The 22705-nt window shown below is 44.6% G+C and overlaps 1 protein-coding gene across 4 annotated transcripts in view; it reads right to left on the reverse strand.

Annotated features, from left to right (window-relative positions):
- Positions 1-22454, reverse strand: part of SLC22A18 (solute carrier family 22 member 18) — a 75678-nt gene extending 53224 nt beyond the window's left edge. Inside the window, exons 1-8 of one of the 4 annotated variants that reach the window (XM_017726615.1) lie at positions 21724-22454; positions 19014-19113; positions 18534-18646; positions 17908-18005; positions 6255-17407; positions 4772-4869; positions 2525-2670; positions 1252-1384 (exon numbers count right to left, since the gene is read on the reverse strand). In XM_017726615.1, the coding sequence (XP_017582104.1) occupies positions 1252-1384; positions 2525-2670; positions 4772-4869; positions 6255-6428 (551 nt within the window). In that variant the 5' untranslated portion in view covers positions 6429-17407; positions 17908-18005; positions 18534-18646; positions 19014-19113; positions 21724-22454. Of the gene's footprint in view, positions 1-1251; positions 1385-2524; positions 2671-4771; positions 4870-6254; positions 17408-17907; positions 18006-18533; positions 19289-21065 lie in introns of those variants that run through there. The other 3 variants (XM_008644264.2, XM_017726614.1, XM_017726616.1) reach the window with 3 other exon arrangements.
- Positions 22455-22705: the final 251 nt, after the last annotated feature.

Here is a 22705-nt window from a genome sequence, read left to right on the forward strand (position 1 = left end):
TACAATCACTGTATTTGATTAAAAAATAATACGTATTAAAACCTGCACTCAGCCAGCAACGTCTACAAATACTTTTAAATGCTGATCAGTTAATGTTATGTATGCCTCCAATTTTAATTTTATGTAACCATGTAACTACAAAATGAATCTTCCTGGCCAGCCTTGTGTCACTTGTCCAACACAGCCAAGGTACAGCAGCCAACAGGTTTCAGGGCTGCTCCCTAAGGCTGCAAGGTTAAAGTGTTCTACTCCATTAACCTATGAAAGGATTTCACACACAAAATAGCATTGTTGCAGCACCAGAATGCACAATGGGGTTTAGAGAGCAACACATGGCACCCCACATCATAATCCAGCGTGCCCTGTGCAAAACACCCAGGGGATCAGGGTCACCATACACAGTCCACAGAGCTTATGGTACTAGGACAAGGATGAGAGGGATTTTTACCCTCTATCCTATTCTGTAGAGTTATTTTAACCTGAATCTGCAGAAGCAAGTATCCATAATAAAAAGAAGTAGAGCAAAACAAAAGTTTGAAAGTTCACAAGGGATTTTTTTCCCCCACCAGAGCACTGCTGGGGAATCCTCCAAGGAGATTACAGCCACATGCACTTCACTGCCTGCAAAATTCTCTGGCACACCGTACCTTTTGAGCATTTCTTTGCTATTGCACATTATAAGAGAAGGTAGCAGCCTGCTATGATGTGCCAGGCTGTGGAAGGGTAACATGGAATTGTCAGGTGTGTGCTTCATCTTGCTGTGACAGGGCTAGACCTCTTCACTCTCTTCCCCCACTGTCCCCAAGCTTGCCTTCTTGTATCCCAAGATCTTGCCCTATACTGAGCATCCCCCAAGGACTCAATTTTCTCCACAAGCTTCACAGTGCTCCTGATTTCCATTTCTCAGCTGTACAACACCATTTCTTAAAAGCAGGCTATGCCCTGTGTGCTGCTTTTCACCACACTCCGCTCCGAAGATAAGACATTCAGGAGAAGGACAGAATCCACCTCTCAATTCAGCTTGTTTTAAAATATATTTAAATAGGAGAAGGTGAGATTTTCAACAAGATCTCCTTGAAAACAGTGGGAGCATTCTTTGTAGCAGCATGGAAAGGAAAATTTTGAGTTCTGGTATGGTCCTCTACTGCCACCAGGAGTAAGATACCAAAAGCTGTAGAGCAGCAAAATATCTCTTACCCAGCTCCCTCAATGGTTGCAACAAAATCAATACCAAACAGGTGAGCCACTCACCCGAGTTTGGTGGAGAGAACACCTCCCAGGGCAGAACCAGCAATGATGCCCACTCCAAAGCAAAGGCCCAGCTTCCCCAAAGCACCAGCACGCTGGGAAGGAGTGGTCATATCTGTAATAACCTTCTGAGCACCTGCAGGGGGGAAAAAATATCCCTTAAAAGAAGCTTGCCACGGGGTCTGAGCAGATGCTCCAGCAGTTCCTATGGCTTTATTGCTAAGCCATTAAGAGCTTTTTGTTGTTGTTGTTTTTTGGGGGTTTCTTTCCCCAATTAAAACTTTTCTGGATTGGTTTCTGGCCACAGACAGTTTCCCCAGCTCATAATTTTCATACTCTGCATGGAAGAGAACCTCTAAACAATGGCCCTCCCCTCTGGAAGCTCCACAGTCCATCAGTTTTGAACATAACAGCCTGATCAGCAGAGATTATCAGCTACACTGGGACACTCCATCAGTTTAATGTGGAGACACAAATCCCTTTGGGAGTATCTGGTGGTGGTGGCGTGGGGGAGAGTTACAGAGACCAGGTTTCTGTTGGACTCGATGATCTTAAAGGTCTTTTCCAACCCAATCATTCTATACAGATCTTTATGCCACAGAAAGAGTGCCTGCCACAAAATGGTCCTTTCAATCCCAGGGCACATGCTCATGCACATCACTGAGTGGAATTGGTTCAGCCCATCAGTCATGAGAAACAGAACCATTCAAACCACTCAAGTAAACCACTTCAGAAGTGGCAAGAAGCATTATTGAGTCCTCTTGCATGAGTTACATGGACTTCTAGTAGCTGAAGTTTATGTCTTTTACATGAAATATATAGGAAAACAGAACCAGCCAAAACAGAACAGCTTAGTGGGTAATGGAAGGTATTTTTGTAATAATGTTTTACCTTTTACCAGTATGCTCATTTTACCAGGAGAAAGGGAAAAGCTTTCCTGTAAAAAAAGCTTTCCTGAAGGCATCTGAGAAGTCTGGGATAACACTGCTGTCAGCAAGTGACTTTTACCCATGTCTGGATGGTCAAGGCCAAACAATTTCCTCAAGATTATATAGGAAGATGGGCCTGGAACTACAGACTACTAAGCACTGCTTTCCATAGCCAATCCACCTGCTGCTTCATGTTCCCACCATCTAATCCCTGAGGACCAGTACCCTGAGATCTCCTGCCTTCCTTCATGCTGTTGAACTGTTGACTTCCACTAAAACAAGCAAGAAGCGGGGGAATCAGGCAGTAAAAGCAATTTGGAAAGCTACTCATCCCTGACTGACCTTACCTGGGATCCCATGCATGAACATTCCTGGCAGCCTGGAGAGGAAGAGGAGGGGGATGCTGGTGGAGAGGGACATAAGCAGGAAGAAGACACTTCCAGATGCACAGGAGAGGATTAAGGCTGCTCGGGCACCAAATTGATCTGCAAACCTGGTACAGAAATGGCACAAGGTTGTCGTGTTTCTGTTTAGGTTTAAAAAAAACCCAAAGACTTCATAATAGTGTATCAGTTTTGCTTCTATTTAAGGGGAAAAAACAACACCACATCTAAACAGACTAACAAACAACAACAAACCCCCCAAGCCCCAAAACACAAACAAGCGAAAAGCCCAGCTGGATCAGGTTTTGACCCAGCTCCAACTCTTTGCTGTAATTCAAGTCCAAGATGCTTAAAAAGCTGAAGTTGGACAAAGTCTGAGAGTGCCACAGAAAGGGCTCTGAGCAACAGGGGCTAAGATGGCCATAAAACAGGCCTTAGATAGAGTTTCTCAGGGTAATTCCTCCTTCCTTCACTTGACTGAAGCTACATATTACAGCTAGCAGAGGAACATTACCTTGCATAGCAATTAGTTGTGCTTACACTAAGAGGAACAGCTCCCTAAAAATGCCATGTTTGCTCTACAAACAGAGCTAAGCTTAAGTAATTAAAAGGTTTTGTGTTGAGGGAGAGGTACAGGTCAAAACTTTGTTGTTTACATGTAAGCCAGGGAAGTTTACATTTGCTGTTTATAACCTAAAGACCACAAATCATTACATTGTTGGTGTGGGAATTTTTTTTTTTTTTTAGTTATTTAAGGGTAAAGACAGTGCTTTATGTTCTGTAACCTAAAGACCACAAATCATTACACTGTTGGTGTGGGGATTTTTTTTTTTTTGTTATTTAAGGGTAAAGACAGTGCTTTATGTTCTCATGTCGGTTTAGCAGCATCAAGCAAGAACCCAAACGACTGAGCTAAGCAACACATTCTCTCCAATTCCCCTTTCTTCCTATTTTCTATTTAATTTACCCTTACACTGATATCAAAGCAGTCTCATGTCTAGAAAAATCCTTTTTATCTCAAACCTACACTGCAAATTTTGGCTTTAATCTGGCAATAGACACCTTCAGTCCCAGACAGATTCTGGTTTGCCTTTTTCCTTCCCTTCAGCAGTGATTCTGGGTATTAGCGAATGACATGCACAGAGGAGAACCAGATTGCAGGTGGCACCAGATCCAGGACAGAAATACTACTCTAGGTTTGTGTATTAATAGAAAAAGCATTAAAAGTGGGCCCTTTTCACCATCTCCATTTTTAGGAACACATTTTCTTCCAAGCAGTACTGCAGAATTAAATGTTGGTGGTTTTTTTTTTTAATTTGTCCAAGGGCTGAGATCAGATGCTCAAAGCACCACACCCCATGTACCAGAGGGTCCTGTAGAGCTCCCAATCTACGTCAGCCAGAAAAGTCAATTCCATGCACAAAAACTGAAGCACACACCAGCTCCCTATCCATTTATTAATTTGTTAATCAGTAGCAAGATTAAGAAGAGAAGTTAGATTTGCTCAGTCTCATTTTAGTTTTCTGTCACTGAATTACACATCTTTTTCAGGGTTTCATTTTTCCTGGTCTTTAGGGATGCATTCTCCCACCACTCAAATTTTTTAGGGCTATTTACATGTCATTAGGAACAGGAAAGTCTGTTCCATGGGGTAAAGAGGCAGAAAACCCTAGTCTTTTCCACTCTTTTCTTATTTTGATAGCTGAGTTTATAGATAATCTTAAAAGATTCTTAGATGTTCTTAAATGTCCATGCAAGTCTAAATTCATATTCAACATGGATGCAGATTCAGCTGAAGAAATGACACAACATTCAATTATTTTCATTGACAGCTCTACTTAACATCAATAAAAACCCTCCTTTTTTTTGGTTTCCCAGTCACAAGACACTTCTAAGGTTACAAATGGCTGTAAAATAGTTGCAGGATTAAGCTGTTAGGACCTGGGCTCTGAGGGTTCTGGTGGTTTAAGCCCATTCCCAGGATATTGTTACACTTAAATGTGTGTCATTAAAATGTAGCTAAGTTAATATAAAGGCTGCTTCTATGCTGCAGTATTTCTAATAATAGCATTTATTTTTCCCTTGCTCATTATGAAATCCTCAAACATTTCAACAGAACCACAATCAAGAACTAAATGATTTTTATGAAAGTGTAAAAATGCCTGGCCTTTTTCAGCTATGTAAAGGGTCATGAGAAACATTCTCACTTACCTTCCAAAAATGTAACCTCCCACGAGCTGGAGGACACCGAAGATTGTCTGGAGGTAGCCAAACCCCACTGAATCCAAACCTAGGCTCTTTGCCAAGTACTAAAAAACAAACAAACAAACCCAAAAACCAAACCCAACAAATAAATTGAAAAGAAGCATGTTATATTTATGAATAAACATATTAATGTCTGTGTGGAGAAGATCACAGCTCCAAACAAAGACTTCCGTCAGCTCCCCACCCCTATAGATGAAATCTTCATCAGGCCAGACACTGGTTGGTTAATAAAGACCAAATGTCTCTGTCCCATACCCTGAAGGACAGGGGGATGTGATCAAAACCATCAATTTTGCACCAGGTGACAAGTCTGTATCACCATTTACCTTTGCAGTTCAACACAGCTGCACATATTCAGCAACTGCTAAGGGGGATGAGGGAAGTTTTAAGTGCCTTCCTGCCTCCAGACCCTGCACCTGAAGCAGCCCAAGCATCCTTTGGGAGATGACTATGGAAAAGTCTTGGAGCTGTTGTTTAATCAAGCAAGCCAGAATCAATACAAGATGAGCAAATATTGCCTTTACTGGATGGTACACCCACAGCCTGAGATTGCAAAAAACACTGATGCACACCTTGAAGAGCCACAATACTTTGGAGTTTTTAATTTAAATGCTTTATATTCAAGGGACAGCTATTTCTGATTCATCTTTTTGTTGTGTCATGTTTTTGTTTAGCCTGGAGGTGCAGGGAGACCTTATCTCTGTCTACAACCACCTGAAAGGGATTTGTAGCCAGGTCAGGTCAGTCTCTTCTCACAAGTAACTAGCAATAGGACAAGAGGAAATGACCTCAAGCTGTGCCAGGGATGGTTTAGATTGGATATTGCAAAATGTTTCTGCAGTGAGGGGATTGTCAAGCACTGGAACACAGTGCCCAGGGAAGTGGTGGAATCACCATCACTGGAGGTATCATAAAATGTGTAGATGTGGCACTTAGGGACAGTGTTAGGTTTCTGATTGGACTCAATGATCTTAAGGGTCTTTTCCAACTAAAAGTCCTCACTGATTCTATAAAATCAGACAGAAGAGTCCAGTAAGTGAGAAGCAATGAATCCCACTGAGCTGGTTAATTACACACTCAGAAAAACCCACCTTTGATCTGAAACCTCTGCTTCCTGATAGCTGCTGGTTGGGTCACTCTCACAGTCCAAGCAAGAAGACACAAATTATATCAGCTTCACCCAGAGCCCTCAGGCCAGGAAAGGGCTCTTGGTGCTACTACAGCCCATGTAATAAAGCAGCTTTTAAGGCCTGGGTGTACCCTGGAGAGAGACACAGCCTGCCTGCTCGGTAAGGATACCAAGTATTCCTTTCCGCTTCAAGAATACCATTCCTCTTTCCTGCTAGAAGCTATCTTCTGACTTTGCTGGAAAACTACAGAGCCTGGCATTGAAGGAGATGTGCTGTGAAGCAAGAGAACCCATACTCACAGGCATGACTCCCATCTGCATGAAGAGAAAGGTCAGGTCTAGGGCTGCAATCACATAGGCAACACGGATCACTTGTCCCCTCTTGGCCTCTCCTAAGTAGCCACTCTTCCCCAGGGTCTCATTCCTCGTTCCTGAGGCTTCTTCCTCACCTTCAGAGCTGGTTTTTGCATTCATAATGCTCACAGCACAATGACTTGTTGTAGGACAGGCTGGGAAACGACACGAAGGCACTTCCTAGCTGAGAATGTGAAGCGTAGATAAGGCGCAGGAGTTGTGTGCACAGTTCAAAGCTTACAGTGTGAAAGGTGCTGAGCCAGCATGCCGTGGATTTAATGTTTCTTTCTGTCTTTTCTCCTCTTCCCTTTGCTTACTTGCTAGGCAGGATCAAAAATAACCATGCATCAAACCACAGATCTGGTTCTTCAGCCTTGTCCCAGGTGGGCTCACTGCCCCAAGCACCATCACAACAAAGATCAGCTGGAGTGTCCCAGGGAAGTGAAAGTGAACATTGCCCCAAACAAGAGCACGTGATAAGCTCTTCAACTCTTTTAACTGTTTCACTTCCTTCACTTCTATTGCCTCTGGTGGCTCAGGAGAGATGACTGTTTTAATTCTTTATTAAAGGCACTTTGCTTTTACTTTTGGAGGTTGCAAGTGAAGCTTACAGCAGAACAGCTATTTCCAATTCCAGAAGGTTTATATAGATCCCAGAACAAACACAAGTCTTATATGCAGTCAGACCCCCTCTCACCAACACCTTTACTTGAGCCATTTTCCATCCTTTACCAGGTGCTGCAAATTTATAGTAATTCTGAGCTAGCAAATGTTCACATGTGACTCCACTCAGACTACAGATTACCAGCCAAGGTCAAAACATTAAAAAAAAAAAAAGGTATTAAATCCACACAAATCATGAGGCTGACTGCCGACTGGGGAGTGAAATAAATAAGACTTATTTGGCCTTTGGGAGTTTTGTTATTTGCTTGCTTGTTTACTTAGGGTTTTATTTGTTAGTCTGCTTGCTTGTTTGCTTGGGGGTTTATTTGTTTGTTTTCTCACTCGTTGAAGCCTGGAAGTCTGGTTGAGGATTATCTTTATTTTGAAGAGAAAAAGAAGGCAGAGATTCCAATGCTCTGACTTTGTACAATTATAGAACTTTTGGAAGGAAGGGAACTGGAGATCTCATCCACCCTGCTGCTTGAACACATCAGTTCAACTGTAGCTTTTTCTAGGCAAGCTTTGAAAATCTCCAAGAAAAGAGATTTGCCCCTTCTCTAAGTATCTGGGAAAGAAGTTTTTCCTACTGCCCAATCTGAATTTCTTGCGCTGCAGCTTGACCATGTCATTCAGTTCCCCTAATTTAGTAACACCTCTGCTCAGAAACAGAGTCTTGACTCGCCATGAAGGCTGACACAGACACATCAACACAGAGACACACACAGATGTCTGCTGGCTTGGGTCTGGAGTGGTTGTCAGAGCTCTAGGATTCCAACCAAGCCCGGGGAGAGTGAACTGTAAGATCTCTGGGCACACCTTTTTGCTCAACATATCACCACTGAGCTCTGGGATTTGCTGAAGTCTGCCAGGCTCCACCTCCTGGCAAAGGAAGGAGAAGTCTAAAGGTTAAATCTCTCACAAGGGTTGGGTACCATATCACTGGAGATTGCACAGAAACAACCCTTCACAAACGCAGAGCATGAGTGAAAAAAGCACCTTTAAAAATGACTTTCCTACAGCAATACTGGCACTCAAGCAGATCCAGCTCACAAGATGCCAGAATCTGTATTTGTTACTGAGCAAGGACGATTACCCAGCATGTGTCCCAGCTTAGCAAAGGATCAGTGCTCAACATTTGATTCATCTCAGAGCAAAACAATGGATTCGCCTGCACTTTGAATGTCCTTCACTACAGTACCAATATCATCACTCCCTGGTTTGTGCTGGATAGACACAGTGCACAAATTATCATTGAATAGAAGAGTAAAATTAATGACAGAACTCTGTTTATGGATGTTTCAAAACAACCAAAAAAGAGACTCATACAAATGCAATGTAAAACAGTGCTTACAGGAAACCTTCCTGCCTGGGACTGTTTTGACTGGTGAGTTTGTCTCAGCAGCAACTGAAAACAGATCCCAGCAAGGTGACTGGGGAAGCAAAGCCTTGCAGATGCAGCCACTCTCCACCAGATAGGAGCCTCGTCCTGCCAGTGCAAACAGCTAGCCAGCCACATGCTCTCCCTTGGATTTGGCTTCTTTTTACTGGCATTGACAAGGGAAGTGGAGTGAAAAACCACAGAGTTTAATTTCCAGCCTCTGGGGCAAAAGGCACAGTTCTAAAAAGCAGGAAGCTAAACTTGGTCCCTGGTGTGGAGAGGTCCGTGGAGAATAAGCTCTGATCGTCAGTTCCTGTACACCCCTGGATGACTCAGCACCCAAGCCTGCACCTTAGCATCCCAGATCAGGCTGCAAGTAATGAAGTGCCCTGGGCCCAGCTAGGTGATCCTCTTCTAGCCGTAGTCTCCTCGGGCAGGATAATTTCTCTCCCCATCCCAGCACTTTGACTCACACAGGACAAAGGCAAGAAGGTGGCAGTTTTAAGCCATCTTTGCAAGTCATGAGCCAGGTCATGTCCATGCTGCCCTGGCCCCAAGGATGCAGGGATGAGCTGTATTCTCCAAACCTGGCCAAGATGCTGGCAGCCTCAAAGTATCTCAGTATCCTCTTGCAAGGTCTTCTGCACAGGAACTGGGACTTCCCTGACTTTCAGCACCTGATTTTTAGACTCTTGCCCCATGAATCAGTCAGTCTAAGGGCTGAATGTGGCAGCAGGAGCACTGATGGAAATATAGCCAGTGTGAACGACACAAGGCAGATTCTCCTCCTCCCCTGAGTGAGAAGTCTGACTGAAAATGTCTGCAGGAGCCTAAGTATGATGAAGATTAACCCTGTTCCCAGCTATGCTCTGCTGAACATCACGTTTGCAGCCATGCAGCTCGGGGCCAGCTCATTTATACCTGTAGTGATAATGCACCACTAATGACAGATGGCATAAGCTGGCACTGCCCTTTTATCTAAAGGCTCCTTCTGGCTCAGTTATAGCCTACACCATGGGTAGCACTCAGTCACAGACAAGCCATCTTTGAAACACAAAATTAATTTTGAAACTGGGGAGGAAAGGCTATGAAGAGGAAATGAATTTTCTTGGGTAGGATAAATAAACTTTGAATAGACATATATTTCAGGGAGGCTACCATGAAAACAAGCAAGGAGATAAATATCTTGTGGTAAAATTGCAGATCAGTCCATTAGTTATGCATTAAGCCTGGACACTTATTCTCAGCAATTTTGGAGTATTTATAGTTGCCCTTCCTGGTATATCTTTCCTGAGCCCTATTTATCTGGTGATCTCTGAAAAAAATAGAGCAGGAAACCTGAGAACATCTTTTAAAATCATAAAGGCTCACTGTTTATGTTACTTGGGCAGATTTTTTTTTTTTAAATTACTGGAATGGGAAGCAAGGCTAGCACATGCATAGGGAAGGAAAATCCACCCACATCAATAGCGCAAGTTGAAAATGTTGGTTGGAAAATGATAAACTGGGGGGAAATAAATCTCAAATCCTTCGCTGACCTTGTATTTTTTCAGAGAGGGAGCCTGATATGATCTGGAGGAATACAAGGTCCCCTGGGTGGGAGTCTGCAGAGGGTCAAAACAAGCTTTACAGCCTCAAAAGAACCTTGAAGAGGGATGAAAATGCAAATGTATTACCCAGAAATGAGGGGCATCTCTCAGGCCTCAATCCTCTACAAATTTAAACTGGTCGGTCTCTTCAGCTACACAAAAAATCAGTGGGATAAAGCAAATCCTGCTCCAACATAGATCAGTCACAAATCCCTGCCCTTGTGGGTACGCATCCATAGCCATGGCAAGCATGACAGCTGGCTGGGAATGCCAGGGAGGGAATCACTGCCTCTTGTTGCCAGCAAAACCTTCATTTCTCCTTGCAAAGAGAAACAGCACCTCTGTGTGCTGTGTACTGGGGGTGCCAGGAGGGACATGAGGTGCGAGATGAATCATTATGAACATACCTCATCTCCCTGCCCAAGAAGCAGCAGAGATAACCCTTCCTCTCTTTGGAAGAGCATTGAGAGGCCACCTCACCAAAAACAGTGAGGCAGGCAGACATTCAGACAAGGAGAGACATAACAGCCCTTCACAGAGACACAGTCCTCAGGGAGCCATTGTCCTGGGGATGTTTCTTAAACTCTGTAATATGAGAAAGGAAATGGAAGAATTATCTCAGAGTGATTCCTCAATAGTGGGAATGCTGAACGGCTGTAATGAGGGAAACTGCTTAACACCAGCCATGGTCGGTGGTAATCATCAAATCTGCAGGATCTGGCCTGATCCCTCTCTTTCCCCGACCCCAAGACCAAGGGAATGGGCCTCATTTGTATTCTGGTGAAAGATTTATACAGTCAAGCAAATAAGAGCATAGATGGCCTGGTATTGCCAAAATTGTATCCCAAGTTTGTTGACTGATTTATTCCTTTGTCTAATTGTGTCCATGAAAAAAGCAGCTCACTAATGAATGGAAAAAGACTTCACATGGCCAGCAAAAAAAACCCAACCAAACCAGCCATGTTTAGTTTAAAAAATAGCACAGTCTTCAGGGATTTTCATAAAAACTGCAGAGACAGTCCAAATTGACAATGAAATCAGATTCCTGGTGGCTGCTGTATTTTTTTGGCTTTTTCTATGTGTGTATTAAATAGCAAAAAGCAATTATTTATAATTCGTTTTTATAAAAATGCGGGTGTATTTATTATGCCTAGCAAATTATTTTGTGAAATGGAAAAGCCTATTGTTCATTCTCTTGGTAAAGCCTTTGTTACTTAGCATATTAAACTGCAAATCACATTTCATCTGAAAGGTCCCTTCCAACACAAAGCATTCTGTGATTCTATGAAATATGGCTGGTTATTATTAACTTTTTAATGGTAAACTCCCAAAGCTCCAACTAATATTGAGGCCCTGTTTGGTGCCCTGTAAACACAAAAAGAGGTTGAGACTCAGAAGAGGGAAAAGTATTAAATCCTCCTTGTCTTGCAGATGGAATTCTAACAGACAGAGGGGTTTAATGACTTCCCTGAAAACAGAGGAAGTCTGTGGAAGAGGCTGGAGTCAGATTCAATCATCCTTTGGTTCCCTTGTTTAACCACAGGGCAGTTTCTTCTAATATTCTGGAAAAATTAAAAGAGAACATTTCTGAATATTGGAATTTGACAACAGAACATGCAGATGAGACAGAGACTGTGTCAATTGTAAAAGAGTTTTGGAAAAATCCTGTGGCCTGAATTCAGGAGAGTTACACCAAAAATAACATGACCAAATAGGAAGAAAAACTCAGTTCTTTGTACCCATCCAGTCTCCTGGGCTCCAGCAGGACCTCACCAGGGCAGGAGTCTCCTGTGCCTGCTCACACTGAGTGCCACCTTGTGTAGGATGATTTCAGCTCAGCCAGAGAACTCACCTCTGGATCATCTCCCTACCCAGAATCTCCCGAGCAAACAGAAACCCCTCAAGTTTCAATGAGCTGTTGCCATGCAGTGCAGAAGGGCTGCTGGGCTGCTTCTCCTTCAAGCAGGGACATCAAAAAACAGCAAATGCCTCCAGTCTGTTATGCCAGAACATTGAAGAATCAGCAAGAATTAGATGACCCTTAGTGAAAGCCCAGGTCTGCTGCATGACCTCGCTGCTGGGCAAATGATTGTCTCCCCCGGACTTGACATTCTTCTTCCACAAGCCACACTTGTTTTAAGGAAGTGTGACCTGTCCATCTGTGTAGGAAACTGTGATGAAGGTCTGGTTATTCCATCAGCTGCTGAGCAGGGTCCAGGCAAAGCTCCACACACTAATAAGCCGTGGTGACAGCGCAGAATCAATGAATGCTTCTGCTGCCTCTGTGGTTGTGTCTTCAGCTTCCTGGCATGTTGGCATGCCCAGTCTTCAGACAACTCGCTGCTGGATAATGGATGGAGCCCTGGGCTCCAAGATACACACAGTGCATTGGGAGTCCAAGGTTCACAGCCAAAGAATATGCTAGAAGTGACAAATCCGGATGCACACACAAATAGAGCCTCATACTTTGCCTGCAACGTGCAATATTTCATTCAGCTGGTATTGCGCAGCCACCTCCTGGAATTGCAGCAATGTCTGGAATGCAAAAGCTGTTTATCATTTAAATAACATTTAGGCCGTTATAATTTATATGAGAATTGTGACTGATTGGGGCTGTATGGAGCTTCTTGTTGTGGTTTGCTGTAGGAATGCTGCAGATTTCCTCTGCACACATTACATTCTGCACACAATGGGAGTCCCAGACATTTTCAGCTAGTCTCAAGCTTCTGCCTTTACCAAAACATTTTCCTGTGTCAGAATCAAACAATTGCCTGATTTATAAATCTCAAGCATTCAGGAGACCACCAGCAACACAATGTAACAAGAATCTCTCTGTCATTCAGCCTTCCAACAAAGCTACACACAGCACAAACAAAACACGGATGTGTATCCAGTGTTCCTGCTAGCGCGTGTTTCTGTATAGAGCAACTAGAAAAGGGCAAAGCATGTGTCTGTAAAACCTTGCACATCCCAGATACAGCTTCCCTGCACACAAGGGTAAGACAAATCCTTGCCCAGCCTTGCATGGAACTAACATAGCATGTAGTGGAAAGAGGACAGCTGACCCCATGGCTTCATCCCCTGCATGAGTGGGGGACAAACCTGTGTTGCAGATATTTGCTGCCTATGGCTGGAAGAAACAGAGGTATCCAGGGTCATGCATGGCTGGATTTGTCAGCAGCTTGAAAGTGGTGAAATGTGCAAACATACACAACCCCTGATCTAGCTGGGCTCTAAATGACTTAAAAAGCCTCATCCAAGGTCCTTATTCTTCTCCCCCTAAGCAAAACACCTCATTTCAGATGAAGGCTTGAATGGTCTTGTAAGGTCAGACCAAATCCTGGAGTTCACACTGTTGCAAGTTGGAACAGAGCATGCACCCCTGCCTGTCAGTCAACTGAACCAGGAAAACCAAAGTTTTCAAAGCTCTGGAAGACACCAGTCCCTGAAGGTATCCTCTCTGCCAGCTAGGTGGTCTGCATCCCCTGCATAAGCAATAAAGGCTGTAGCCAGGGCTACTTGGGGAGAACTACTACCATCTTGATTTTAGTTAGGAATACAAGAGCAATGACAGTCCTACAAAAGCTGGGGTTTTTGTTCAAACCACCAAAAGGCTTTGGAGATGCTTCATTGTTTCCTTCTGGCCTGCCCATCCAACCTCTGCTTGAATTTACCTGAGACAAAAAGAAATCAAACCACCTTTGCTGAAAGTGGGAATTCCTCATGGACTCCTTAGCACTGAGATTGTAGGGGGAACCCACTAAAGGCTCTTGAGGGGTATATGATGAATCTTCACAGTGGTTTGGGGAAAATTTTCAAGGTAATTCATCAAAACCAATGTTGAACACTGAATACAACTCTAGCATGGACAGATAGATGAGAGTGGAAAAGTTTAGAAGACACATCCCTATGCTCAACCTACTCTACCATATACTTAAATCCCACTTCAAATATATCTGAAATTTTGCTGTAAGAAGCCAGAATATGCATGGTACCATTCAATTATCTTCTTTCCAATTTCAGCCTCTATAGGCATGGCCTTCCTTCAGAACAAAGGATGAGGATGTGTTTCTAACATGTTGCAGGTATGTCTGACACAAGAAAACACCAAACCTGCTCAATTGTTCTCTCTTGAAAGCTCATTTCTCATAATAATTCTTCAGAATTATTTTGGAACACCACCAGGACCTGTGAATTAAAATTTATCTCTCTTTGTAAAGAATCAGAGCAAACGTTGCACACTGTTAGGATCCAATCCTGGCATCACGACATGAGTGGCACACACAGATTTTCCCAAGACAAAATCCCTAAGAGCTATTTGTTTTTAAAAATTATTTCAAAATACTTTTAAAGCTTATCCCAAGATGACCACAGGCTCACAACCCAGAAATCAAGGAAGTTCTACAAATTTTTAGATTAGCTCTGTAAAACTGCCCCAGGGAGGGTGCTGGGAAGTAATTCCCCAAATTCCAACCTTGACTGGGTCCTGAAGGCTCCTGTTAAAACTGACACCAATCTACTCAGCAGGTCTACCCAGCCTCTCTCCTCACTAACTTCAAAACAGTAAGGATTTATTCCTTTTATTTATTGCCCAGTACAGCCAGGGGAGTAGTGGGTTATGTTCCTTCTGAGCCTCATCAATCAAGCTGCCAAATTCAGCCATCTCTGCGCAGGTGAAGCAACAACCACCACAAATCCACTGGAGGTGCCCTCAGAAGCTGCAGGATTGCTGGGGCAGGTCAGAGGCAAATCTTGCTTAATGGCTGTGGTGCATGAAAAGAAAAGACTCTAGATTAAATCTGCAGCCTCGTGGTTAAAAAAGAAAAAAAGAAAGAAAGAAAAAAAAAGAGCACCATTCTTCCATCTGCAAAGCAAGTGCATTTGATTTAGAAAGCAATGAGATTCCGTAAACATAACACCTCCAGATACATTTCTTTCCTTCCAGAGCAAACTCACAACCATTTGGCCACTGTCAGCTTAAATGATTTCACCTGGTTTCTATTTTCTCTTTGAATACCAACGATGACCAGCTGACTCACTTTTACTTTGAGAAGTACAAAATCTGGATTACTTGGCTTCAGACTGAAACCCTGACCCCAGTTCACTGGGAATTTTGCCTCTGATTTCCATGCTGCCAGGATTTAACTTTCAAGTCTTTCATCCAGCTCCTCTTCTGCTTTTACTGTTAGGAAAACATTTGTTTCAGATCCACGTGGTCATGACTATGTTTGAGAATGTGTCTCATGGTTCACACTAGAAGAATTTGGTCCATGTAATTTTGAAATGCCTTCACATGCACGCTCACTGGGGGGCAGCGAGATATCTACTATCTTGCACAGCATCAGGGTGTGTCTTTAATTGCACCTTTATGGAATTAAAGTTTAATTGAGAATGAAGTACAAATTCATCTCTTTGTGCCTGATTGTCCTGTCCTAAAGTCTAAAATTCATCCTACTTGAAACAGAACCAGGCACCTGGAGCTCAGTGCCCTACACACTTGTTTTAGCAGTAGGTCCTAAAACAAGTTTCAGAGCCACTGCTAAGGGCAACTTTTAAGGCCACAGAATAACCTGATGATTTTTCAACCTGGTCATAGCACAGGAATAAACTTGACTTTCTCCTGGCCTCCACCGTCCACCAAAGGACATTACAACCACATGTAATCAGAGTATTTAGTAACATTTCCAACCATGACCTCAGGAAACAGGTCCTTCCAGCCTCTGTGCAAAACTCAAGATCTGTCTCATTAAGCAATAGCTGTGTCAGTGGGTGTACTGCAAATCATTAGAGAAAGCCTTTAGGCCAGTGTTACCTGTGGTCTTCCACCTCTTCTGCTCTGTTAGGGGACGTGGCAATTGTTTTCTCTTTGGATCTGTGGGATGCTGAAGACTAATGGGATGTGTACTGAGTGCTGTTGTGGATGGCACATACGTATCCCTAGATGCTGCCCCACGTATAACATAGGCTGAGCTCCCAGCAATGAGTCACAGCACCAATTGTTCTGCATTGTATAAACGTGCTTGTGGTGCGCTGCTGGATCCAGGTACAATTAACTCCCCACCTGATTGTGGGCATGGCAGCCCTATTATGGTTAAACTGCTGTAAAATGAATGTGATGGACTTCCCCAAGGGAGCTCATTGAACCACTCCCTCTGCAGCTTCACCACTGGCTGGGCAATGTTTGGTCCACATTCAATGCTTGCAGCAAAATTAACGCTATGATTCTAGCAGAGAGATTACAAAGTGATTGTTTTTCTAGGTTAAGAAAAAAATAAAATTTTAGTGCTGCGTCTTCAGAAAGTTACTACCCTAAAAGCAAATTTAAAGCTGTAGGCGAGAAGATAAATTAATCAAAGAATACAAACAAGAAGCTGAGGGGTGAGGAGGGAGGAAAGATTATCTCATCATGCTGCGTCATTGCAGGATATCTCAACACCCCATCAAAGGGAATGGAGGGAGCAAGCCCTGAGGGAGAGGCAGATAAGAAGAGGGAATCCAGCTTGGGGTGCAAGAGAAGGAACAGCCAGATCCCACAGCACTGTATTACTTTGCCAACCGCTCACGGAGAGGGAACCTGCCGCAGGAAAATGTACAAGAGAAAAAACTCCTGGGACTCCTCAAGACGTGCCAGGCCTCCATGAAGCCAGACAAGTGTCTCAAGGTCTGCATCCTCTACAACTGTATCTGCTTGTCTTGACTGCCAGGATTAGAGCTGCCATTGAGCAAAGTCACTATCTGTCATATTTGAGAAGTGGCAGTTTGGCAAAGTTCCTGGTGACTGAAAAAGGGGAAACAAAATGCTCACTTCTGAAAAGGAGAAAAAGGAATTTGGCTAGAAAGTGTTGGTAACACACCAGTGTTTTGGCTACTGCTGAGCAGCACTGGCACAGCATCAGCGCTGTCCTGGGAGGGGACAAAACCAGGCCACCGACCCAAATTAACCAAAGGGATATTCCATACCTTATGATGTCAGATGCCATTCACAGGGACCTCGACAGGCTGGAGAGGTGGGACTGTGTGAACCTCCTGAAGTTCAACAAGGCCAAGCGCCAGGTCCTGCATGTGTGTCAGGGCAATCCCAAGCACACATTCAGACTGGGCAGAGAACGTATTGAGAGCAGCTGTGGGGAGAAGGACTTGAGGGCATTGGTAGATGAGAAGCTCAGCATGACCTGACCATGTGCTCTTGCAGCCCAAAAGCCAGCAGCATCCTGGGCTGCATCAAGAGCAGCATGGGCAGCAGGTCAAAGGATGGGATTCTGCTGCTCTATTCCACTTCCATGAGACCCCACCTGGAGAGCTGCATCCAGCTCTGGGGCTCCCAAAATAAGGACGTGGACTTGTTGGAGTGAGTCCAGAGGAGGCCCACGAAGATGATCAGAGGGCTGGAGCACTTCTCCTATGGCGACACACTGGGACAGTTAGAACAGCTAGGACCTTAGAACAGCCTTCCAGTACCTAAAAAGGGCCTAAAGGAAAGATAGGAAGGGATTCTTTATAGGGAGTGTAGTGACAGAATGAGGGCTAACGGTTCTAAACCAAAATACCTATTTAGAATAGATATTACGAATAATTTCTTTACTGTGAGGGTGGTGAGGCACTGGCACAGGTTGCCCAGAGAAGTTGTGGATGCCCCATCCCCAGAAATGTTCAAGGCCAGGCTGGATGGGGCTCTGAGCAACCTGGTCTAGTGGAAGGTGTCCCTGCCCATGGCAGGGGGATTGGAACAAGATAATCTTTAATGTCCCTTGCCATGCAAGCCATTCTATGATTCAATGATAGCCAAGTTGATACCTCAACCCTAATTTTTCACAAAGTAAAGTGAGTGTATTCTTCTATTCATAAATCTTGTCAAAGAATCACACAAACTTGGAGCAACTTGAAAAATCTCTAGGATGGTGGTAATAGCTGTGATGTATTTCCTTACTCTAGAAGCACTGTGCACACCGTATGGATTTAAAATCCGCACCTTTCCATAACCTGGTCCCCCTTGAGCTTCCCGGGGCTGTCTGCAGGCTGGTGGCCCGGAGAGCAGTGTCCCCAGCAAACTATGCCCTGGAGAGATCTCTGTGGGGAAGCAGAGAGCCTGTTACCAAGTACAGCCCAGCCCGGAGCTCCCTTACGCGGTGAAGAGCATCTCAGGCCTCTGGGTCACCCGCAGCCACCCCCGGGGACTGGATGACGGGACAGCACGCCGACAAGCCAGGGGGGCTGCGGGGTGCGGGAAGACAAGGGCTGCCGATGCGGGGAAGGTGGGGCGGCGGCAAAACGGGCGGCGAGGGACAGAGAGCTGCGGGACGGGGAGGGACGAGGTGCCGGCACGGCCCCAGCGCTGATCGCCCCGGTCGGCTTTCCGCCAGCGCCGCACGGACTGGGGCGAGTAAAACTTGGATTGGCTACTCTCCCTTCACACTGTTTTTAAGGTCTTCATCGTCAGGATTCTTCAGACACCCTCCACTTCTCGAGTGTGTGTTGCTTTCAAAGTCAGATTTCAAGGCTTTTATAGGGCTTTGGGGAAGTTTTTCATACACTTTAGGTTTTGTTCCCTCTAGGCATGTGCTAGGATCCATATGAAGATGCCTCTGGTGCACTTACCGCTGCTCTCGGGCTTGCTTTTGGACCAGGCGCCTCCCCTCTGCAACAGGCCAGGCCATGAATGATCTGCTTCAGGACTGGTGCTAGACTACCAGCAGTAAAAAACCTGTTTACTTAAGAAACATGAAACCAAAAATAAAACCTGTGTAATGGCCCCTTCACCCCTACCTCCCTCTACATAAAGTAGAAATAACCTATGAAAAGCTACTCCAAAAATAATATTACCATGGATCAAGATGAAAGGTGAGGAGAATGTCAAAACAAGCAAAATGCAAACCTCTCGTTTAATGCAAAGAGTGTCAATGAACAGGACCTGTGAGCGTAGAGCATGACTTTGACAGGAATTACACCAACAGAAAAGCAGGGAATATAAATAAACGGAGTATTTAACTACTGCTCAAATGTAACTACACAGACAGTAAGCAAAGAAGAGCCACCCTCCACAGGTACGTACTGCGAGCTCAAAATGCTGCTTGGTACCTGCCATTCCCAACCTGCTTTCCAAGTTAACAGCACAGCATCCTGCAAATGAGTTGGGCTTCCAGACAGGATGAAGGGCCAGATGGTGAGTGGAGTTCATCTAGTAAAACGACATGATGGAAAGAGCAAAAGAGGGGTGTGAAGAGAGAATGCAATGGCCCCTGGTGCTCTGGCAGGTCCATCAATAGATTAGGCTAAATTCACTGCTACCTTTGTGCTACCCTAATGATGCACAGCAGCTGGACAGCAAGGCTGGCACTTCTATTAACAACCAAGAACAGAAAGAATAATAAAAAAGAAAATTAAAGAAAATTAAATGAAAAGAAGCAATTTTTTTCTGAGATATTAGCTTATGCTTTTTGGTTTTTTGAGAACACAACAAAAAGCAATTCAAACCAAATTAAAACTGTCAGAATTTTTCAGGGTTCTGTTCAGATTGCCTTTCCCCATTTTAACCCCTGATCTAGTGTGGTTTTGCCTAGCTATCAAATCTAATAATTTGACATTTTATGACCTTGTCAAGAAATGGAAAATTCTGAGTCTATACCAGTTTGAATAATTTGAATTGTCACTTTGGTGGTAGAAAAGCCTCAGTGAGGATTTGAGTAGTCTGTCCTAACTTGAACCTTAATTGTAATCAGTTTATTTAAGCAGGATTCCAAAGTACCAAGCAAAATTGCCACTGGTATAAATGCAAATTGCTTATGATCATATGCATAGTAAAAGAGAAGTGCAAAGGAGATAAAGCACTAACGTCTATTGGTCTGTGCCTCTGCTAAAGCAATTATGGGATATAACACGTTCTGAAATGAAGCAATCACGTGTGGATCACACAACATTTGAAGAATCCCGAGTTAAACATTGCTTAGCATAGATGACAACTGTATACTAAAGGAAAAGAGAAGAGAGCAAAGCACAAACCTCCCAGCCTCAAGGGCCCAACAACAGGTTTGCTTGTCTGGCAGCATGCCAAGGACAATCCCTGCAGGAGAAGTTCACTCCAAGACTTGCCAAAAGACAGAGGAGTGCTCTTCCACGGCACCATGTCATGGGCACTGTTTGCCTCTATACATAAGCATCTCACTAAACCCTCTCCTCCGAATAAGTTAACCTGGAGCTGCACAACAGCCAGCCCCATCAGCATGACAGCACTGAGAATCTCTCTTTTGTTACCTCCATAACTTCTTATCAAATCTCCTTGGTTACTCCTTGCTCAGTTTACAGCGCAAGGACCTCTCTTCCCCTGTCTGCCAAGCCATCAGACTCAGCCCTGGCTCTGACAACCTGGACCCTTTCCAAACAGGAATAGTCAAATGCAATAAACTTCCTGAAATTGCAATCCCTTTGCAATGATGCACAGGCCATAAAGGAGGTTGCTTTTCCCTCCCCTCACCCTTTTGAAACAGAGCAAAAAAAAGCAGGAATACACAATAGGTAAAGTCATTATGTTTTCTGACATAAGCAGATATGACTTGGATGTTTTGAGCAAAAATGTTTCATTCTTATGGGGCATTGTTCTAACCATAGCAGTAATTACTCTGCTCAGTGTTCTGGAGCAGGAATTTCTACAGAAGCTAATAGGCTTGGTGGTAGGAGCTCTTGGGTAAGATTTTGTAGCTCATGTTAGGCAAACTGCTGGTTTAGAGGATCATAACCTACCCCTCTGTCCTGAGAGTTCACAGATTCACTAAATTAAAAACATCTCTCTGTGCATGCAGTATTTCCTCCTCAAATGGGCTGGATGTTCTCTATCTCCACACACAAAAAACCAGACACTGCTAGAACTGGCAGCTTGTGAGCAGAAAGTACCCAGGACTGTCCCCACCAGCTAAAACCTAAACGTATATTGGGACAAAAAAAACCCAGTCAAAGCGCTAGGGAGAATTAACAGTGAGGAAGCTGAACTAAAAAGCAGGGCTGGTAACCTCAAACCTGATCTGCTTTACCTCCCAGGTGAGCTGGAAGTGAAGTGGCCTCAAACACAAAGCAACCCCTGATCGTTGGAACCATCGTTCCTTGCGTCCCTCAAGCACTGCGTAAATATTGGCTCACCTCTGGAAAGGGTTTGGAAGGACAACGACCTGGATTTTGCAGAGGGCACGCCCACATCTTGCAAATAGCAGGGGATCTTGCTCATTCAGCTTTCATGGCAGGAATGTCTAAAACGGAGGAGGCAGAACACAGGAAAGGCCTCGCCGGCACGGGGGAAGAACGGCAGCAGGTTCGCGAGGACTCCTCACAAAGAGCCCCTGTCTGCAGGGACCTGGCCATTGCCTTTCGGCTCGAGTCTTGAATAGAGGGCACTTTTCCAGCAGGTTTCTTGGGGAACTCAAAGCATTTTCTCTGCATAGCACATTTATTCCTAAAACCACCCCAACCTACATCCCGAGAGATGCGTTTGATGGCTGCTGAGAGAAGTCCCCAGGTGAACACTGTGCCATGTTCACCACGTTCTCCAACCATCCCAACTTGTGAGACCCACCTCTCCTGGCTCAACCTGTGCCTAACTGATGCTCACCTCCTGCTTTTTAAGATGATGTGCTCTTAGTGATGAGGAACTCAGAGAGCCTTTTCATGGCCTGCTCCCTAAATCATATCCTTGGGGCCAAGAGACCCCCATATGGCTACCTTCAAGGGCCATTTTGGGACAGAAAGGACAGTGGGGTAATAGCCACCCAAAACAGCCACATGGGTAGGTTGTCCAACTCACCTGGGAAACTGAGAATGGCTGTTGAGAACATAACATCTGAGCAGGCATCTTTGAAAGAAAAAAGTCTTCACATTTCCTAAAACACCAGTGCTTCCACCATTAGTGAAATGAAAGTGGTCTGTCTGTACCACTGGTCAGCAAAGTCTTCTGCCAGGTGTGATGCCATGCCTGCCCAGGAAACAAGTGGGGATCTGCACCCTGAAGGCACTTGCTGCCTCTTCTTCTCTCAATCACGAAGCTACAGACCCTTCCCACTGAGCACCCCACCTGTGCTCACAAACATCAGGAAATGACTTCAGGAGATCAAACCTGTCACGGCATCTCATTGCTCAGAAGCCTGAGCATGGATAGATCCTTCCTGTGCAGTGAGCCAGGCTCCAACATTCTCCCTGCCAGCAGCAGCCAACCCTGGGTCCATGGGTCCAAACCCACGGGCACTGCTGGTACCTCCTGGTGTGGGCAGACTTTGGAAGCACCACTGAAGGTGCAGCACCTGGGAGGTGGCGGGAGCTGTCCCAGCTGCCACAGGCTCCTCACTGGCATGGCAAGTGCAGGAGTGAGGGTCCCCAGCCGGAGGGCTGCTCTGTCACAGACATGGGCTGAATGTGGAAACACCACATTCAAAGACTTACTTTAGTGCACCTTGCAAGGCCTTTCCATGCATACAAAGACAAATGCTCCTCTTCTTGAAGCTGATCTACCTGTGGGGCCTAAAGCTGTGACCCCTCCAGCTCTACAGTAAGCTGGCACCTGAGGCAGTCTCTGCAGAGCCAGCACATTCTAGGAATAAATATTAATTTTATTCCCTTTAGGGAATAAAATGATCCAAGTTGTCTTTGCTCAAGGGTTTGAAGTTCCCAAAGGCAAGAGCCATAGGGACACGAGGAATGAGGGGGTTCCCAAACACACTACATGAAAGAGGTTCATCTTTCCCCTTGTTGTCTGCAGAGGAAAAAATCATTGCCATGATGACCCTCTGAGA

The sequence above is a fragment of the Corvus brachyrhynchos genome, unplaced genomic scaffold (genome assembly GCF_000691975.1).
Source record: "Corvus brachyrhynchos isolate BGI_N302 unplaced genomic scaffold, ASM69197v1 scaffold62, whole genome shotgun sequence".
NCBI lineage: Eukaryota > Metazoa > Chordata > Aves > Passeriformes > Corvidae > Corvus > Corvus brachyrhynchos.